The sequence below is a fragment of the Hyalella azteca genome, unplaced genomic scaffold, assembly GCF_000764305.2.
Source record: "Hyalella azteca isolate HAZT.00-mixed unplaced genomic scaffold, Hazt_2.0.2 contig17407, whole genome shotgun sequence".
Classification (NCBI taxonomy): domain Eukaryota; kingdom Metazoa; phylum Arthropoda; class Malacostraca; order Amphipoda; family Hyalellidae; genus Hyalella; species Hyalella azteca.
The window spans coordinates 75,302-95,406 of NW_025947191.1; the positions used below are offsets into that span (position 1 = coordinate 75,302).

At 35.7% G+C, this 20,105-nt stretch overlaps 1 protein-coding gene across 1 annotated transcript in view; it reads left to right on the forward strand.

Annotated features, from left to right (window-relative positions):
• Nucleotides 1-5,041, forward strand: part of LOC108677509 — a 58,740-nt gene extending 53,699 nt beyond the window's left edge. Inside the window, exons 25-27 of the mRNA XM_018165734.2 lie at nucleotides 218-340; nucleotides 1,767-1,908; nucleotides 2,602-5,041. Coding sequence (XP_018021223.2) covers nucleotides 218-340; nucleotides 1,767-1,908; nucleotides 2,602-2,657 — 321 coding nt within the window. The 3' untranslated portion in view covers nucleotides 2,658-5,041. The remainder of the gene's footprint in view (nucleotides 1-217; nucleotides 341-1,766; nucleotides 1,909-2,601) is intronic.
• The last annotated feature ends 15,064 nt before the right edge of the window (nucleotides 5,042-20,105 follow it).

Genomic DNA, 20,105 nt, shown 5'->3' on the forward strand with positions numbered 1-20,105 from the left:
TTCTTGAAGTCAATGATATTTTATGTTGCATTACCATCATTTCACGACCTAGCATCATCATTAATGCATCTCGCCAGCATTTTGGTGTAGACAGATTATCAAAAATAAATCCTCAGGTATAACCGTTTCTTTTAGCCCAAACGGTTGTAAATTTGACATGAAACTTTGAACCATACAACTTAGGACCTCGCAAGTTTGTCACGACGTCGTTTCTCAGGTGCGGGAGATGGGCGTGGTGTTTGCGGGGATTGAATCAGACAAAATCGGAGGCCTCGATCCAAGCTCATTCACCGGCCTCACGTCCACCGCGATGCGTGCTATGACTGGCGACGCCATCCGGGTACGTGAGTGAATATGAAAGGTGGAAGACAGGATGAGCGGGTGGCAAAAAATAGTACCCTGATTTCAGTGCAATATACGTGAGTTACCGCTTCTGTGAGACAAATATTCTTCATAATTTTGAGTAACTCTTCGTAGTAGAGAGGAAAGAGAGCATATGAACGCAGTCTGCATAAACTACTTAATGGGTTAACGACCATTTTTCCCCATAGAAACCTGATCATGCAACCCCAATTTACCATGCACTCCGCATATTTTCAAACCACTGTTGTTGGTGAAGCTTGGAAACTATTGGTTACTAATAACCCGGGACTTAACCTGGAGTCTTGAAAAATCAAATCAAGGAGTTAAAATCAGATTAGTCGAATGAGAGTTTATTGAACTAGAACGTATCCGACATGCTTCGCGTCAAAATCAAGTGTGACGAATGCCACAGCCGATCGTCCTTCAGAGATCCAGTAGCCTCGGTATAGTCACCCATGCACTGTAGGAGCAAAGGGCCGGTGCACCCACCTAACCCTCCGAATAAGCTTCAAGAGCCGCAGGTACCTGAATGCATACGATATAATTGAGCATGGAGTACTATAAAGATTTTTATAATTAGGTTCGATAGTCTCCTTAATCAAGTAAAATTGATTAAGATAAATTACAGCAAATGCATGCCGTCCCATCGCAACCCCAGAAATCATTCCCACAGGCTTCGTAATCAAAAGTAAATGAATTACATTTTATATCGAATGACGGTACCTGGGTCGTATTTAATAATTGAGACCAAGTCGAAAAGATTATTTGACATTGCAAAGTTTAACAGCATTTAGCAAGGCGTAGAAGACTCTGTTCACTTTTGATGATATTTATACGGAAAAGAATCAGAATCCTGCTGATAGTTAATATAAGCGTGGAAGACCGAATAACTGTTTTTAAATTTACTAGTCTCAAAACTATCACATATTACCAAAGCAGAATATTAAAACGAATTATTTATATGAATTCCATTCACACATCGATTTCATTGCTTGCGATATGCCTTTTGCAGAGTTTCGTGAAATATGTACGTAGTGAAACGTACTAAGTACCATATAGTTTTGTGTTGATCAATAAAGAAAAGCACCCAGCTTCTGGGAAGTATTTCCAAAATTTAAATCAGTTATATATTCCAAAGAAGTATCTTCTAACCTAATTGAGTGGGACACTCGATCTAGGTTAGGTCCTGAGTTATATTTTAGTAATGAATTGTTGCCAAACTTTATAAAAGACGGTGGTTTAAAAATATTGAGAGTGCATGGTCAATCGGGGCTAAATTATTCAGTTTTGATCGGGATTAAATGGTCGTTTGCCCATAAAGTCGCTTATGTTGACTGGGCCCATAAGTATCTTTCCTCTTCATTGTTCAAATATTTATCTCAATTTATGTTGGATTTATTTAGGCAATGAGTGCCTCGCAGCTGCGCAGTCTCTCTGCCACAACAGCAATGGCTATGAACGGTGCTATCAGGGACAGCCTGTCTGAGGAACAGAAGGCCGCTCTTGCTGAGGCCATGATAGGCACTGGAGGTGCCTCCAGGCGAGGTAAGGTCTCCTCGAGGTTGCAATTTTACCTCCCTAATGTTAGTACCGAAAGGAGCTAGTGCAGCTTCGTTAGTAAGTTGTACTAAGCTAAGTAAGTATAAGTACTAAGCTGGACTATAATTTAAATTATTTGCAGCGAGGGAAAACTGAAAATTTTTGATTTAAAATTATCTGTATTCGAATGAAAACATGGAATCCAGCACCCGTAGTGAGCGGGTTCCTTTTTGCCCTCTTCGTGCGACAATTCCAGAAACTGCGCCTCATTGCAATGGCATTGCAAGGCGAAAATAAAGGACGAAATTTGACTGCTCTCTAAGCGACACGAGTCCCTTTATGGCACTACACTTTGAGTAGAACGATGATAGTTTGTTGGAAAAGGGTATTTCAGGATAATATTTATTAAGGTGTCATCGCTACAGCACAAAGAGATTTTTCGCAGAATTCGAAATGCACTTTATTTGCTTATCAGCGGTAGTGAGATAACTCAATAAATGGGCTGGTGGATTTAGAATTACACCCGAATGTGAATAAATATTGAGAATATTTGTATTTCGTTATGATGGTTGTACAGCATACATATGTAACCATTCGCTGCTTATGGGCTAGAAGTTGCCTTCAAGCTTTCCATTCCTTTAGTTATTTCAGGAATGAGAATATAAAACGGCGCTGTGTACTTCAACTCTATGTTCACAGGATTGTCAAATGCTGCTGCATTACTGGCGCTTCTTCTTGTTGTCATGGCTTTGTAAATGGCATCATCAGCTCACCGACTCAAACAACATAATCTTCTTGAAGCCACTATATTCAGCACTTGCCATAGTTCTCAGTTTGCATCTTCTACGATCACGATTCTGACTTGTACGTGATGACAATAATATGATTTTAAAAAAGTTGTATGTTGGTAGCAGGGAACTTAAGTAGTAATATAGTTCGGTTTTAAAGTATGAAAGTAAAATTTATTTAACTCTCAATAAAGCTGCCTTGTTATATGTTATTCATCCAGGTAATTCTTGGACAACCAATTTTCGTTTTAATAGTTGTTGTGGTGAAAGATTATCACTGAAGTGTCATAACTTTATATTAGAAATTTTTTAAAGTAAAGGTGCAACAGAGATTTTGTTTAGCTGAATAAAATATTGTTCTTTTGTACCAATCGTTTCCGTCATATACGACTCCAATGCTACTTATAGTGTAGCATCGATTGTGTTTAAAATAGGACCTCTTATTTCAAAGCGTATATATAACTGGACCAGGAATTTTCTAAATTTACCTCTGATGGAAGTATTAATGTTCCATGAAGTTGCTTAAAAGAATGTAGTTAATTATATACATGCAACAAACGTGTCGTTGATCAGAAATTTTCCTGATGTGTGACTGTAATACATCTAGAATGATGTCTAAGTTTTCTGGGGCCCGAGAAAATTTAAAATTGTCTCACTATTACATCTGACAGTGCCTCGTGGTCTAGAGGGACTATATAGTTATATCATTCGCGCATTACGTTTTATTGCTCTAACGTCGATTTATGAAACCTGCTGAAGTCAGGGCTTAGCAGGTATGTTATTCAGTTTGTGATATAAGTTTGCCAATACTATCTCTAAAGAACATATAGTAATTTTGCATTAGTACTTTCATATGGTTTAAATATTCAATATTCAAATATTCAAGTGCTGGGCCTTCCGTCGGGTCGCTTCCTTTGAATCATTTCGGTGAAACGTTGAGACCACTTTGCGCTAGCAGTACAAATAAACATTACTTGCCATATAGTTCGAACTTTCTGATGTATAGTGAATGAATGAGAAATAAAGGCTTTGACAGATTTTGTGACGGCTAAGTAAAATCTTGTATTTTCTCTGTACGTACCTTTTTTGCTGCACTTACGGTTCAACTGATCACACATTTATTCGAAGTTGGTCTCGTTAGTCCATTAGGGTGATGAAATTAACCACGACAATAATCTATTCATATAGACGACAATAATCTATTGTTTCACAATAATCTATTCATTCGATGAGTCATTATTTTTATACATTTGAGGTAAATTAATTCTAGGTTTTTCGCTCAATTGGAAATGAGGCATATTTCATTCAAATTTCCTGGTTGATTAAAGAATCACAATTTTCCAATTAGGCATTGTAGATAAGACGGACCTTCGTACACTTAAAATAAAATGAACTTCGTTGTTAAGAAAAAAAAATTTTAAATTTAATCCTTATTCGGAGCACAGTTCTTAATCAGTTGTGTGCAATTCATAATTTTGTAAAACCTCTGATTTAAATGCATTATTTTATAGAATTCCACAAGCGGTCAAATTCAAAAAGTGTTTTACTTAATATTTACTTAATATTTTTTTACCTAATATTTAATTGTGGAACTTAATATTTCAGTGTGGTATTCAAGTGGTATAGATAATTATTTGCAGTTAAAGTTAATTACAGTAATAACACATGCTCCTGTGTAGTGCAATATATATCAACAGACATATCATCCTTTCTAGTTCGAAATCGTTCGCGGTTGGGATCATTGTCTGACGGCGGGCATGAGGCTCTGATTTGAAATAAACATCTTGTCTCCGTGCATTATAAAAATATTAAAATAATGAAATTGCTACGTATTCTTTGCACCTCTATTGATTACTAATATTATTTGAGTATTTTAAGAACTTACGAATAATTATGTGATGTTTCAATTTATTTATTGCAACTTTATTTATATAAAGTATTTATTTATTGCAGAATTCATTCAGAGAAAAATCGATTCAAAATCTCTCGTGTTTAGAGTTTAACGCGTTTAATTCAGAAGATACAGACGGTGTAATTAGTCTCAGTCGCACGGCGGAATTAACATTGTTGAAACAAAAAGTTTAAATATGCTAATACGTCACTCACAACACGCGTGCCCATCGAAATAGAATAGTTCACGCCTTATAAATGCCCACCATTACTCTACATCAACAATCAGAATATTGCATTAATCATCGCTCAACGAAATAAACCTTTTGTCTTTATTCACATTTTAGTTCGCTGAAACGTTTTGTCGATATTTGAAGCACAAATATTCGGCATAGCTGCGATAATTCTTTTATGATCTTTTCGCTATCTTGTTCTTCTTTGCCGAATCTCGTGTATTTCGACCGTAGAAGTGAAATAAATAGTGTGAAGAAAGGAACTCTTGTTATTTCCAATACCTTTGTTCATACCGGCTTCTACTTCAGCGAGGCCTCAAGGCCACCTATAATTGGGGCATAATTTTAAGATAAAAGACTCAGATTCTTGTTTTTCTCTACAAAAAGTGAAATTTATCAGCCATTAACCACATTTTTGGTGACTCCTTCTATTCAAAATGTAGAAGATGAGAATTCCTTTTTTCTATAAATCAGCATCAATATCACGTGAACATAATTTTGAGTGGCATCACTTACGCAATAAGCAGTTATACATACGTAAAGCTAATTCTAGAAACAAAAATAAATCATGATGATATCATTTGTAACCAGTTCTACCGATTAGTCGGGTGGGTTAGTAGAGAAATTCATTTGAATGTCATAAGATAAACTCATATTTTTGTAAAACATATTTCATGTCTTGTTCGCAACGCATATTTCTGTAACTCATAAATTTAAAACTCGGCCGAAATGATAGCCTGAACAAATGTGTTAAAATGTGCATGGAAAAGTACGATTGAAAAAAATTTTAATTACTTCCTTCAACGAAAATTAAAACATGAGAAAATTCTCGATGAGAAAAAGTTATCTTTAATCGGAGAGGAAAATTTAGTTATATTCTGCGATCGAGTCCGCAGTCACCATATTGTTTATATTTCCGCTTCACTTATCTGTTCTACGAGTCATTTGGAAATTATAGGCCAAGTATCGTTTTATATTAAAAGCCATTCCAGTCGGGATGTCAAGCCAAGAAATTTCAAGAAGCATTGTAGTTTTGTGTGCATTCGTCTCCAAAAGGTCCAATCAACCAGAGCGCCGTCGTCTACTCTCTTAATTTCCACCCGTTGGCCGAGTCTCTCATTAACATGTAACATCCAACCGGCTGCCGGAGTAACAGAGACTTCAGGAGCAAAATTACAGTTAATTAACATGAAAACAAAAAATACTAAAAAATTCACTATATTTTATCCAATGTGTGCATTGATCTCTATAATGTATATATCTTCAAGGTTTATTTTTATATGCAAGGTATGCTAAATTTTTTTCATTGTAGTTGTTTTCCAAATACTTATACGTTTCATTATATGTCTTGTTTCTTATTTAAGTTCCTATTATAGTTGACTGTTATGCAAGCATTCACTTACTGAGTTACATTTGAGCCGGAAGCACAATGGTTTTATAACCACCGTCATCAGTAGACCAGGTGGCCTGAGCCACCACGGTTGATCTCACTTGAATTTGATATCAACGATTTACATTACAGTCGTATTTACGATTACGTATTTACATTACAGTCGTTTACAATACAGTATTAAATTTTAAAAAGAAAAAGATTAAGATGTTTCCAGTTTTAAATGCACCGGTACAACTTTTCCTCCACATATACAGTACATTCACTCATCTCCAACTTCCATTTCCATTTCTCCTTGCTCTTTCTGGCGAAATCTCTTGATCTTTTCCATAATTTTTCAATGCCACCGTACCACCACCACAAAATATATTACAGAGTAGGACCAAAAACCAAAAATATACTCTCACTAAGTAGTTGCCTTAGTGCCAGTTAGTTCAGAACATTGCAAGAGATACGAAAATAGCCCCTCCACAGACTTGCACGGACTTACGTTATTGCCGCACATTCAGGCCACGGTCCAAACTGATGAAGACGGCATCGGGTTGTCGTTTCAAGGGAAATTGCGATTCTAAAGTTGTAAATACCTTTATATTATTAATCGATTTCTTCAGCATTGGATGCAGCCATAAATTGTGAATGGTAATTCATAAGGCGCATTTTGTTGCAAGCACTTTATGCAATAATTTATGAAATTGCGATGCGAAAATTTCATTATTTGCAGGGAGATCCATCATATTCTCCCAAGAATTTTTTTAAATATATCATGTCTCAACCTCTACGCAGACACAATCTTGTTTGGTAACGCACTTCTGGATATACTGAATATTATTCAGAATACAGCGAAACAACGAAGGAACTCCCCATGAATAAATCCTGCCATTATTCATGCTATAAGATGAATCATTTACTACTATTGTATTAGTACTTGTTGGCGGCAAGAACTTTCTAATTATCCCTTTTAATGTTGAGATGGCTCAACTGAATGCTTCGATTGAAATCATGCGATACGTTTTAACGTAGTATTAGTGCGAGGGTATCAAAACCAATATTTCCATTACAAATTGTCAACTTGAAAAAGATCAATTCATAAGTTATTACATTATTTAACTTCATGTGTAAATAACTCCGGCACATAACATGGATGAAATTATTTCACAATAATATGAATTATTTTCAATTATCAGAGATTCTGCGACGGCATGCGCGCTACGATCCAACATGAATGATGCCTAATGTTGCACAGGCATTTCTTGAATAATACATGCTTACTTGAGAAGAATGCCGCTAGAAAAAAACGGACTAACACGAGATGAATACGTTCTACTGATTTAAGAATGATTTCCGCTGTGCGAAATATACCGCGGATGAAGTCCAAATTTTGAAAAGTTCGATTTGTTTTGAAGCACTGCAACCCTGGTTTGCCTTGGTTCTAAAATAGTTTTTTCAAACTATTATACCAACTATTGGTTATCTAATAAGTGTAGCAAGTTTTTGACGAGTAACTAGAGTGATATATTGCATTACGAGTCATAAATAGCCTATTATTATTCACCTTTTTTTAATTTAAAATAATGAATGGAGTCAAATATTTCGAGGAAAAAACGTTGAAAACCAAACTTCAGCCGAATGATAGCCGGAAAGACAACAATGGTGCATCTGAAATTAGATAACAGAAGACATCGAAGAGTTCATACTTGTTTATATAAATTGAAATTGCTATCATAATAACAAAGTCGCTCACAAAAAAGTACAAAAAGCTCAAACGCCGTTACTCTTTTCCATGCGTTAACCGCTTTGTTAACTCGGAAGCACTCGTTTGACGCAGGCCCTGCAATAGCCGGATTCAATTAAATGTGTGTTTCGTTCCCGGGGCGCCAGACTGCAGAAATTGCCACAAGTTGCTGCCTGGCGGTCGTCGCGCGAGGTTGTGTGGGGAGCGTTCGATCGCAGCGCCTGGTCACTAAGTGAACATCAAAGAGTATTTAGTATCGAGGTAGTTACATTGAAAGAGGCTACCTACCTAAGTACCGGTGAGCTTTCTGGCCAAGGTCACATACTTCTCGGCATTTTCACTGAACAATATACAGATTGGTATCATTGAACGCCTAATTTCATGTGATTCTTTCCTATTCATTGGTTCTAATGTGCATTTAGTGGATGTGTTTTTAAGTTAACGATCACATTTCAGATATATATCGAATTTGGCCGAATATATCTAGAAAACACACGCCATAAAGCAAGTAATTTTTAGTTATTATACGTTGAGCATCCACTTAGGCCGTCAACAGATGGCAGAGGTAACATCTAATTCAAATTTTACTAAGAGCACGACTGTATTCTCTATTCTCGCTTTTTGTTGTTTATATTATTTATTATTTTATATTATATTATATTATGTTATGTTATATATATTATATTATATTATATATGGATCAGTGTGTCATGTCGATGGAACATGCGATCAATGGCATATTAATAACCATTTAGTTGTATAAATGTGCACGTAAAGATGCATTTGAGACTATGATAATGAGTGGAAAATTATGTATTACCTAAGATTGGAGCTGAGAAACGATGTAATAGTCATGATGTTGTTAATGACATTTAGAGTAATTATTGTCATTTTAGTTCTGATATATAAATATAAAAGAATTAAATTTATATTTTATTCGCGGACGGATTTCAAAATTTTTTATTTTTCTGTTGCAGATGAGGGCCTTGAGCTTGTACTTCTTCATCCTAGCAGGTGAGATGCGAGATCATCCATTTTTGAGTGTAATGAACAAAATAATTGCAATAGGAACGATATAGTTATATAATTTTACGAGAAAATTTCACTTATTGGCTTCATAAAGCTATTAAAGTTGAATAAATCTAAGTTACTAGATTACTCAACTCATGCAAATAATTTTCTGTGCACACTTTAACAAATTTCAGCAAAAATAACAAAAGGACAATTTAAAAATTGATGAATGAATTAAATTTGGATGCATTTTTTATTACTTACATCGAATTCTTTATGCTATGGTCTAACTATCGTCATTTCTATATTAGTTCTATCATTACTTCCCAATATGATAGCTTGAAGAACAATCCAATTCTCCACTTTATCACCACTTCCGGCACAATAAATTATAATATAATCCCTCTACGACGGGATTGATCCAGCAAAGACGTCCTCCAATCAAAACAAGCAATCACCTGGCATTTCTGAAGCAATTCTCAACATTTAGCTCTTACTTATCTCATTAATTCTTGGAAGCTGCACAACCATTTATCGATAAATCTTTCTCGGTCAATATTTTATATATCAATCAATCACTTTTTATAATTTTAAGATATCAGTTGAATATAAATGTTCAACATTTAATACATTTTGCCAATTAATTTACAGCTCACATCTCTATTTCTATAAAAACATGAAGTCTGCTTAATGCACTAGCAGCTTGGAAACTTCCCCAACTAGAACACTAAGAGCATTGCTTTGGACCTGAAACTTTCTGTCATAAATTATAACAGTTCATTCATAACTTCTCCATAACCGTGTTTGCTTTCAATATATAAAACAATTTATGCGGAAACTTTCTTAGGCAATCCACAATTAGTAAAAAAAATTTGAAAATCTTAACATCAACGATGATCTTAACCTGGCCGATAGTAGCCTGATCGTCACTTCAACAAAACGCACACTGGTCGCCAGACGTTGTATTTCTGCTCTAATTTTCGTATAGTAAACAAACTGGAGAAGATGCTAATATTGAAACACACTTCCCCCTCAGGAGTGTCAGGCCCTACCAGCGCCCAGTTGGACATCTTGCAGAAGCTGGAGAGCTCCACAAGCGTGCGGGAGCGGGTGTGAGTAGACATCGACACTGGAACTTTTGTTAACATTCATTTTATTTCATTTTAGATTAGAAGATTCCTATCAATCTAATCCTAGTTCTATTTTAGTTTGAATTTCACACATAAATATAGTGTAATTACAAAATTAGGGACCAGTGTAATATAATTTACGGCTATTAATTAAATTTAATCAATGAAATAATTATTATTGATTTCTGACAAATTTGCATTTAATAGGAAACAGTTACAATAATTTATTTCCCGTGTGCAAATTTCACAGCAGTGATGGTTCAAAGCGACGACCGATTTAAATAGGAAGACTGGTCCTTGAGCGTATTAATCGATTGTAGATATGAATCTACCAATATTATCGGTCTACCATTATCTGCATATTATAATATCTTTATCATAGGTTTACCAATATCTGCACCATATCACCTCTGGAGTTCACAGGTTCTACGCGGAACAAATTATTTTTTATTCATCATTGATCTATAAAGTTTAGTTCGTCTAGTCGACTAATTCACATGAGACATGACAAATGGAAGTGTAGTTCCCTTCCCGAGTAAAAACTTCTTGTTGCAGCGGTGTAGACCACGAAGATTTGTTGCAGCTCAATAGATATCGCTTGTTATGAATTACTATACACAAACGTCAAAGTTGCTCGTTATAAGCGTGTCATAACAGCATCATTGGCATCAATCTTGTCTGTGAGAGGCAAAGTGCATCTCATTCTCAGCTCTTTAACAATTCTAAATGTTAATTAAACCACTGATAGGTATTGACTATCAATGAAATAGAACCACGACTGTTAGTGACCGAGCTCTACCTCGCAAGGAAATATAATTGAATTATTATCCAACAAACAGCATTTTTTATAACTTGATTTGAAAATTTCACTGAATAATCATTAAACCTCGCGAGCTATCATGTCTCAATAAAGTTCGCCTTAAGCGTAAAACGCTATGTTTCACCAAGGTGCGTTGCCACGTTAATTTTAACAGAGTTTTGTGGACGCTTGTGAACAATTATCAGATTCATTTGTTATGACAACTATCAAGGTTAAAATTCTCTTCTAGCCGAATAATTTGGTTGTTTCAGGTGCTTCATTATTGGTAATGAGTACCAATGTTCTGAAAATACTCCGTTCACTCATAATTCGGAAATGTTAGGTTTGAGTTACATATTTCCACCTACGTTGCAGTGACGAACGTCACATTAAAAAAACACGTCGGCTGGTCGAAATGATAGGCAAACATGCAATACTAATTGTGACACACCGAATGGATGAGAACGTTTCGCACGATCACATTCTTCCAGGAACTTATTCGTCTATTGTCGAATCGTTCACTTTTAATTATCCATGTTTTATAATCTGCGATATCTTTTCGTGTACCAAAAATGGTCCCGCAAAATGCCTACACAGCCAAAACCGATCAAACGGCGAACACAAAGTTCCAATAACTTTAGGCTTTGTTCAGTTTTATGGCAGCATTTCTAAGCACGTATTCGCGATAATTGGCCGCCCTTATTCGCTCGCTGCATGGATACGAACAAAAAAAACTGTGTGTACGGGTGTTAATGTGGTATCTTGGATACCAACGTATTTTTAACAACACTTCTCTCTAACTTCACTTCTTAATTGTTTGCTTGTTTGTTTGCTTGTTTGTCTGTCCGCTACAAATCTTATAATCGATATTTAACACACTTCCACCTCTTCAATCGATCTGAAATTTTGAACACATGTGTAAAGTTGAAGATAATGGATGAATCAATTGACAGAATAAATAATTTCGAAAATTTTAAACAACATTTTTAATATTAAGAAAATGTATAAAATAATTTTGTCTTCAACAAAACTGTTGAAGAACAAAACCTGTCAAAACGATCTGAAATTTGGCACATTTGTGTAAAGTCGGAGACAATACATTAATCAACTGACAGAATAAATAATTTTGAAAATATAAATTTTTTCATATATATTAAAAACTTTAAACATTATTTTTTTAATATTTAAAAATAAAATTAGAAATTCATTGTACATGTGTAACATCGGAGATGCTAGATTCTTTGAAAGTGTTATCTTTAAAAAGAAATTTTTAAATGCATATTATTATCTGTTACTCCGCCGAAACTTATTGATGTGTTCGCAATCAGGCATCATTAGGTATTCTATATACCATGAATTTGTTTTAAAAATAACATGGCAATACTGACCCCCATGAGAAAGGAAATGCGCTAACCTTTCAAATCTCCCTATTGAATAGACTAAAGTTTGGCAGTGGAATTACAGAGGGGGAGAATTTTCTCATACGGAGAATAAATAGATGGAAAATAGCTGCTTGAGTAAAGAAATAAAATACGTGTTTCCCCTAGTGTTTTCTTGCGACCGAAATAATATATAATCAGTGCATTATTTGTGCTCCATGCAGCGTTTTCATTTTTCATATGACCCCTAATTTATTACTGCGATGCATACTAGTAAGCAAATTCCGCGAAGAAATTTAAATTTATTCGAGCCCTACTAATTAATCCAGATCTGCAAATAAATTATTTTGAAATAGAAGTATTAACCACATGTTAGTGGAAGAACGCACTTAGATCACCGTTTAAATATAAATAATATATTTCACAGTCTATATTAGTTTCAGGAATAGTATCACATACATCATCAAATCATCAAAAAATGACCTAAAAGTTAAGCCACGCCCCCAAGTCAATAGTGCGCAGCCTTTGTACTACATAGCAACAACCAGAGCCCAGGTCACGGGGCAGCGTCTGACCTGGCTTCTGACCTTCGTATCCATGATACCGGAATGTGGAGTTCGCCCGTTGTCTGGGACGCGCCAGCGGCACGCGGCCTCGCTGACCTTAACGCTGGCATGTAGAATTACAGACGTGTTATATATATATCATAGCGAATACATTGATGTGTGATGGCGATTTGAAGTTAAGCTTAATCTACGATTTTCATCGGAAAAGACTAAGTAGCTTGTTTTACTGGAGGTCAGATATAAAGTACAAAAAAAGTGCTTGAAACAATAATTTATAACTTAGAATAAACATTTCGTAATCAATTTGGCATAAAAAGCGTATTTTAGGCAATATTTCTAGAGACAGCGCCAGAAATAAAATAACGAATTTCAAGTAAATCATTCGTAATTTTAAATCAAATAGCTACATGAATCAATGCACAAGAAAGAATATAACAAATAGTTCAGCCATGAAAACTTTACGATTCCAAAACAACAAGTAAATTTCGAAACCAAGCGAATATGCATTTGAGTTTTACTTTTTAATCATATGTACAAAGAACTTTTTACCTATGCATGTTTAAACCACAAATAAATGAACGCATATATAAATTCACTGTGAACAGCCAACTTTTACAACGATTACATCACAACAATCACAGCTACCGCACACTTCACGTGCAGGATGTCTCGCCTTTTTAACACGGATGCGTACGCCTCCTTCAACGCCTCCTTCAAGGACCTGCTGGCAAGCGGCGACCTGAGCTCCCTGTCCGTGGACGAAGCAAAAGCCCTGCCGTCCAACCTGTGGCGCAAATACGGGGTGAGTTTTGGGTGAGAGAGAGGCTATGTTGTGGCGCAAATACTGGGTGAGTTTTGGGTGAGGGAGAGGCTATGTTGTGGCGCAAGTACGGGGTAAGTTTTGAGTGAGAAAGATGCTATGCTGTGACGAAAGTACGGGGTGAACGTTGGGTGAACGTTGGGTGAGAGGAGGCTATGTTGTGGCGCAAGTTCAAGGTGAGCGCTGGGTGAGGGTGAGGCGTGCGCTAGAGGCGATCGTGTAGCGAGGGTGAAGCGTAGATACGAGTTTGGGGCGTAGCGAAGGTGTAGCGTGAAAGCTATGAGCCGAACAGTAATTCTGGACTGCCATTGATTGCTACCGAAGGCGTCTATAGGGCAACTCAACAGCAGGTTGCTAGGTGCGTCTGTCTGAGCTATGCATTAGCTTAAGAAAGGCTTAAGTAAATCCAAGGCCTTCACTTGATCGAGCTTATGTTTCCATGGCAGCAGAGAAAGCATGGCAGTTCAACTATGACACTTGAATGGAATGCATTTCATATTAGAAGACAACGATAGAACGTGTGTCTCGAATAATAGTTCGGTCATTCAAGACACTTCTGGCAGTTGGTCATTATATATTAAGAAAGTGCCGAGGGCGCTGCCGAATATATATTTAAAAGTTATTGAATAAAATTGCATAGGCTTTTTAAGAAAATCTCAAAAAGGGTGGGATTAAAAATAATAAATCTGGGAAGAATTTATGGAAATGTGCTGCAAAATCAAAATTTTTCATTAGTGTGTCTTTTTCCATAATATGAAAATTCGTGACACAAAAGTGATAGTCGCACAAAATGTTACATTTAATATCCAATCATTACACAGCAAATGCTTACCCACGGAAACCTCATTTATTATTACTAATTACTGGAGTCGAATACAAAGTATGGCTATCATCGCCGAATCAGCCATTTCTCTGATTCGTGATTAGTCTTAAAATAATTAATTCAATTGCGAGGAGATACTGGAATTGCGATCCATTGCCAACAAAAAAATTTCAAATTGTTGCAAGCTTATTCGCGGCAACTTAACGACAGAAACGGATGCTACAACTAAATTGAATTCCCTCTCTAATCTTCATTTTTTAGCTCATGTGCCAGCCTCAAACGCCAATACGGAGAGAAAAATCCGCAGCTATTAAAAATAATCTCTCGGTCGTATTCCTAATCACAAAGGCATATTAGAATAAAAATGTGTCATGTTATTGGCCATTTTTCCACCAAATGGCAGATAAAACGCATTTTAAAACACATATTGTCATGTTACTGAAGCAGACTTTCTCATTTAACTCCACACAAATTCGTGGAATTACAAATCACCCCGATCATGCAACGATATTGAAATAAATTTACAATCGGCGGAAGTAATTAAACATCAATATATTAAGTTAGCTAATCACTAGAGAATTTATTGTTGTCATAACCCGTGCCAGTCATTGCCCGCAAAAACTACATCTAATATATTATGTTATATTACATTATTTATATTATATTATATTATACTATATTATATTATATTATATTATACTTTATTACATTATATTATATTATCTTGTATTATATTATTATAGCCTATAGGCCACCACAAAGTTGAATGCTCACTTAGAGTGTAGACTGACTATAATGTCTAAAATTAAGGCGCTCTGCAGCCATCGATTAATCGGCAAAACCGTTCACTACACGCGATTTCGAACAGCATCGCATAACAGTATCGCATCGTTTAGTTTGATGGGATCAGGACGCATTCGCATACGCATTCAAAAGTATAGGCTACGCATTCATTTTTAGGCAATTTGTGTACCCATAATGCTGTACAAAATTTCCTTCTTACAACACTTCTCTTTAACTTCACTTCTTGTTGCATGTTTGTCAGCCACAAATCTTGTAATCAAAATTTAACACACTCCTAATTATCCTATCGATCTAAAATTTCGCCCACTTGCGCAAAGTTGGAGACAACGCATGAATCAATTATTAAAATGAATAATTTTAATAAGTCAAATTTTTTTTTCAATATTAAAAAATTGAAAAAACAATTTTGTCAGCTACAAATCTTATAATTGATATTTGACACACTTTTACCTGTCCAATTGATCTGAAATTTTGCATACTTGTGTGAAGTCGGAGGCAATACATGAATCAATCGACAGAATAAATAATTTCTAAAAAAATTATAAATAAAAAAATTGAAACAGTAATTTTTCAATATTTGAAAATAAAATTAGAAATTTATTGTACATATGTAACATTGGAGACACTGGATTCTTTAGAAGTGTTGTCATTAAAAATTAATTTTTAAACGTATATTATTTTTACTGTGAGCTTCCTGAATGAAAAAAAAAGTCACGAGACTCCTCGACATACCATTTTGCACTTGACTCGAAGCATAGTTCTTCAAACACGCATCGATCTCCTAATTCCGACGAACCATGAAAAATTTTTGAAGCCAGGTGAACAATTTTTCCGGTGATATCAGATTTCGTAATATCCACCTTAATTTTACCAAATTGACATGACGAATTATGATCCACGACTGGAGTCATTGTATTCATTCAGCTAAAATTTTGTTCATTATTTTCTTGACAGGTGCTAAACCTTTACTGACTTGAAAAAAACAAGAAGAGTTGCTTACATGGAACCTCGTCCATACTGTGATAGCTGTTATTAAAATCACGTGTTTGCTTCTGTCGCAAATTAACCAGGAATTTAATGGCAAAGATAACACCACAGAAATTCACCATTTTCTTTGCATCCATCATTTACTCTTTCACTTCATGTCGTCATTTTCTTGTTTCCGTTTTAATACCTGACAGTGGATTTTGTTTTACTAATAGATTGTAATTGTGTTTCTAGGACTTGTGTTGTGAACTGACGATGGAGCTGGATTCCAAAAAAAAATCTTTTTTTTGTAGTCTTGTTTTTGCTTTTGAATTCCTGAGGATGGCTGATAATTTTCCTGTTAGATTTCCAGATATGACTATTAGTGAAGTGCACCAAAAAAATGTTTGATTCGAAAAGTTCATATTAATTGAATTCAACGGTCGTAAAATCAAACGACTGAAGTAACTACTTAGAAACCAATAGACATACTGATCGGGATTTAATCATGTCATATATGTTATTTGAAACCTTCTCGTACATAAATTATGGGACCCTCGTCTCTTAAAAAAACAATTTATATGGTAACGCCAATATTATCTCGACCATTTCATGAAACAACAAATATCGCTCTCTTCCATGTAAATGCAAAAACTTCAAAATAGCTCACAAAATACGTTGATTGCTTTTCTACTAATTTCTCTTGAAATGTATTTAAAATATCGATTTTATTGGGTTGTCCTTAAGCGTTATTATTTCTTTTAGTGTATTAATCATTGTTGAATTTATTTATCTTATTTGAATGATTTCAGTATTACACTATTCCAAAACAGGCGTTTTCCCTACTCACGCTGAGGAATGACACACGGGACTTGGTGATGCCATATTTGTCGCAGCGCGTCAGGGATGAGATGGACGTCCTGAGGAGAGTCAACGTCACCCAGGCCCAGGCCATCGACAGGCTCAAGAGCTTGCTTGTGGACGTTAACGTAAGCAATTTAACTTATTAGTATTGCAATTCATTTGGATGATTAAAATGATGGATTTGATGTGATAAATTGAATACTAGAGAATGGTTATTGAGCTCCAATTTTTAGTGACGCTCGCGGTGACGCCTACAGGTAGCGTCAAAATTATTCATACACTCCTTTCTTTTCCATGTTTTCTCGATTAACTCGAAAATAAATGAATGTATGAGCCTAAAATTTAACTTTTACAGACACATTGACGGTTTAGACATGGGTTTATCACCCGGCCAATCTTTGCAAATATTTTTTTTCATGTCGAAGAGATAAAGTGAGGTTGCTCCCGAGCGCGATAGGAGGAACGTAGTTTATTATTCTTTTCCATACTTCGGTCCTGCGTACGAAGCTATGTCAAGAGAATTAAAAGTTTTGTTCAATAAATACTTTCCAAATGCCAATTATGAAGTTGAGTTAGTAAAAAATTTTGAAATCGATCCTTTCTTTAGATACAAAGACATGCTTCCATTTTAACTGCAATCGTCCCTAGTTTATCAATATTGTTGTGCACGATGTGCATCTGCGTACGTTGGAATGACATCACGCAATCTTTATTCAAGGGTCGCAGATAATGTGGGCTGAAGTTGAAGGACCGGACAGTTGCTATCGCACCCCCCTCATTCAGCTCTGTGCACTCACGCCAAGCATTGCAATGTTCTTGTATCTGACAGTGACTTTAAGGGGTTAGCTTCAACTTCCGGTATTTCAGATCTGCGCATTTTAGAATTCTTGTATATTTTTAAACATAGGCCCAGTTGAATTCAGCTTTTAGCCATATCCCCTTGAGATTGTGAATAGATAGCTTTTGCTGTTTTCTTTGTACATGTCTTTTATTTGTAAATTCAGATTTTAATTTAGGTTTCGTGACTTTCAACTTTACTGACTTGTGATTTTATATGCATTCTTGTATCTTCGATCTGACGTTTGAGCTGGACTCTGAAACGTTTTCTATTCAAATATGATAACTTTTTGATGAATTTTTTCTGCTTTTAAATTTATAAGAAAAAATACATTTGCTAAACAAAATCTAATTTCGAAACATTTTAACATGCAAAAATTCCCCAATACCTTCAGACACAATTATTCGTAAAATTGAAAAATACTAACATAGTTGCAATATCAATAATTAATTTCTTGTCATTTCATCTTGATAACCTTCAGCAGTCTTTTTCCACAGTTCTTGATGAGATTCGCAGTTTTATCCGGTTTGTTACTATCCCAGTTGACATTATTATCGGTTACGTCATTCAAGAGGTGTCGGTTCCTGCCATTTGACTACAAAATTCAAGTTGAGCAGGACGAAGGAGCTCAGTGGAGATTTTTTTGTATTTTTCAGTGGGGAAGTAAAATTTTTGACCTACACAAATCTGGCAGTGGTTATTTGGGTGTATCTCGCAACGCCAGAATATTCCAATTGATCTTCAGTTCAGTCGGTGGTAAGGAAGTTTGTAGAGGTTGGCACTGCACAAACGTTGCCTGGACGAGGACGGAAGCCAAAACTATTGGAACGATCAGTTCAAAAGCTGTATCGTGCAGTAAACATGAATCCAAGAGTTGTGTTGAAGGACATTGCCAATAGATTAGCCAGTGAGGGAACCAGCGCGAGTCAGCGTACCATACAGTGCACAATGCAGCGTACCATACAGTGTACAATGCAGCGTTATACCATGAAGCGTGCCGTACAGCGTATCATGAAGCATTGTCCCAACAAGACTGGCATGCATGGACGCAGACCTCGACGAGTCCCACTTCACACACGTCATGTTGATGTTCGTTTTGCATTCGCAAGATCTTACGTGGAAAAGACAAATTCTTTTAGAACCAATTATTATGGAGCGGCGAATAAAAAATTAGCAATATGGACATAATAGTACGAAGAAGATCTGGCGCAAAAAAGGGAGGCTTCCTTTTTATGGGGGTGGGTCAAAGATGTATCGGGGTGGTTACTCCTCAAGTGGCAGAGAGAATTTAGTTCTAATTGATAGAACAATGAACTCAGATGTTTTTGTATCGATTTTGAATGAAGACTCGCAAACATCCGCTCGGAATTAGGGTCTTGGACGACGATGGATCTTTCAGCAAGATAATGATGCGAAAGCTACTACCCCTTGGCTTAATAAAACAAAGGTGATTGGTGTTCCATGACCAACTAATGGTTGCAACTTGAACCCGATTGTGAATTTATGACAAGACTTGAAATTCAGAAGCAATAATTGGACTCCCAAGAATTACCAGGAATTGAAACAAGTCACAATCGAAGAATGTGATGATATCAAACCGAATACCACTGCGAATTTTATCAAGAACTACAGCAAAGATGGTTGGAGTTTATCAATATGAAGGGACATGCCATTGATTATTTTTATTGCATTTATGTTAGTATTTCAAAACTGTACCAATAACTGTCTAAATGTGTTTGGGAATTTGTGCATGTTGTAACGTTTTGAAATGACATTTTGTTCTGAAAATATAGTGTTATTTTCCCCATTACATGCTGCTTAGTTCAATTAAATCTTTGCTCTAACATTCAATAATTTTCGTGTTTTCAAAGAAAACATTCAAAAGAGAGGGGTGTACGAATAATTTCGTCGCTAACTATGACTTTATTCGGGATGGAACATTACAAATAATGAAAATGCACCCCTGTAACCAGAATTCATTGCCAAAATTAAATGAATTTCATGCAGGCTAGATCTTTTTTTCCATATAAGAAGTACAACATTAAGTATAAGTTTCACATATTTTTTTACACATCATTCCCATGTAATTTTCCATTCGTGTTCTGTTTATAAATGAAAACATGTTTTTCATGCGGTGCAACCGTCTCTCTGCTAGCGGCAACCTAAAACT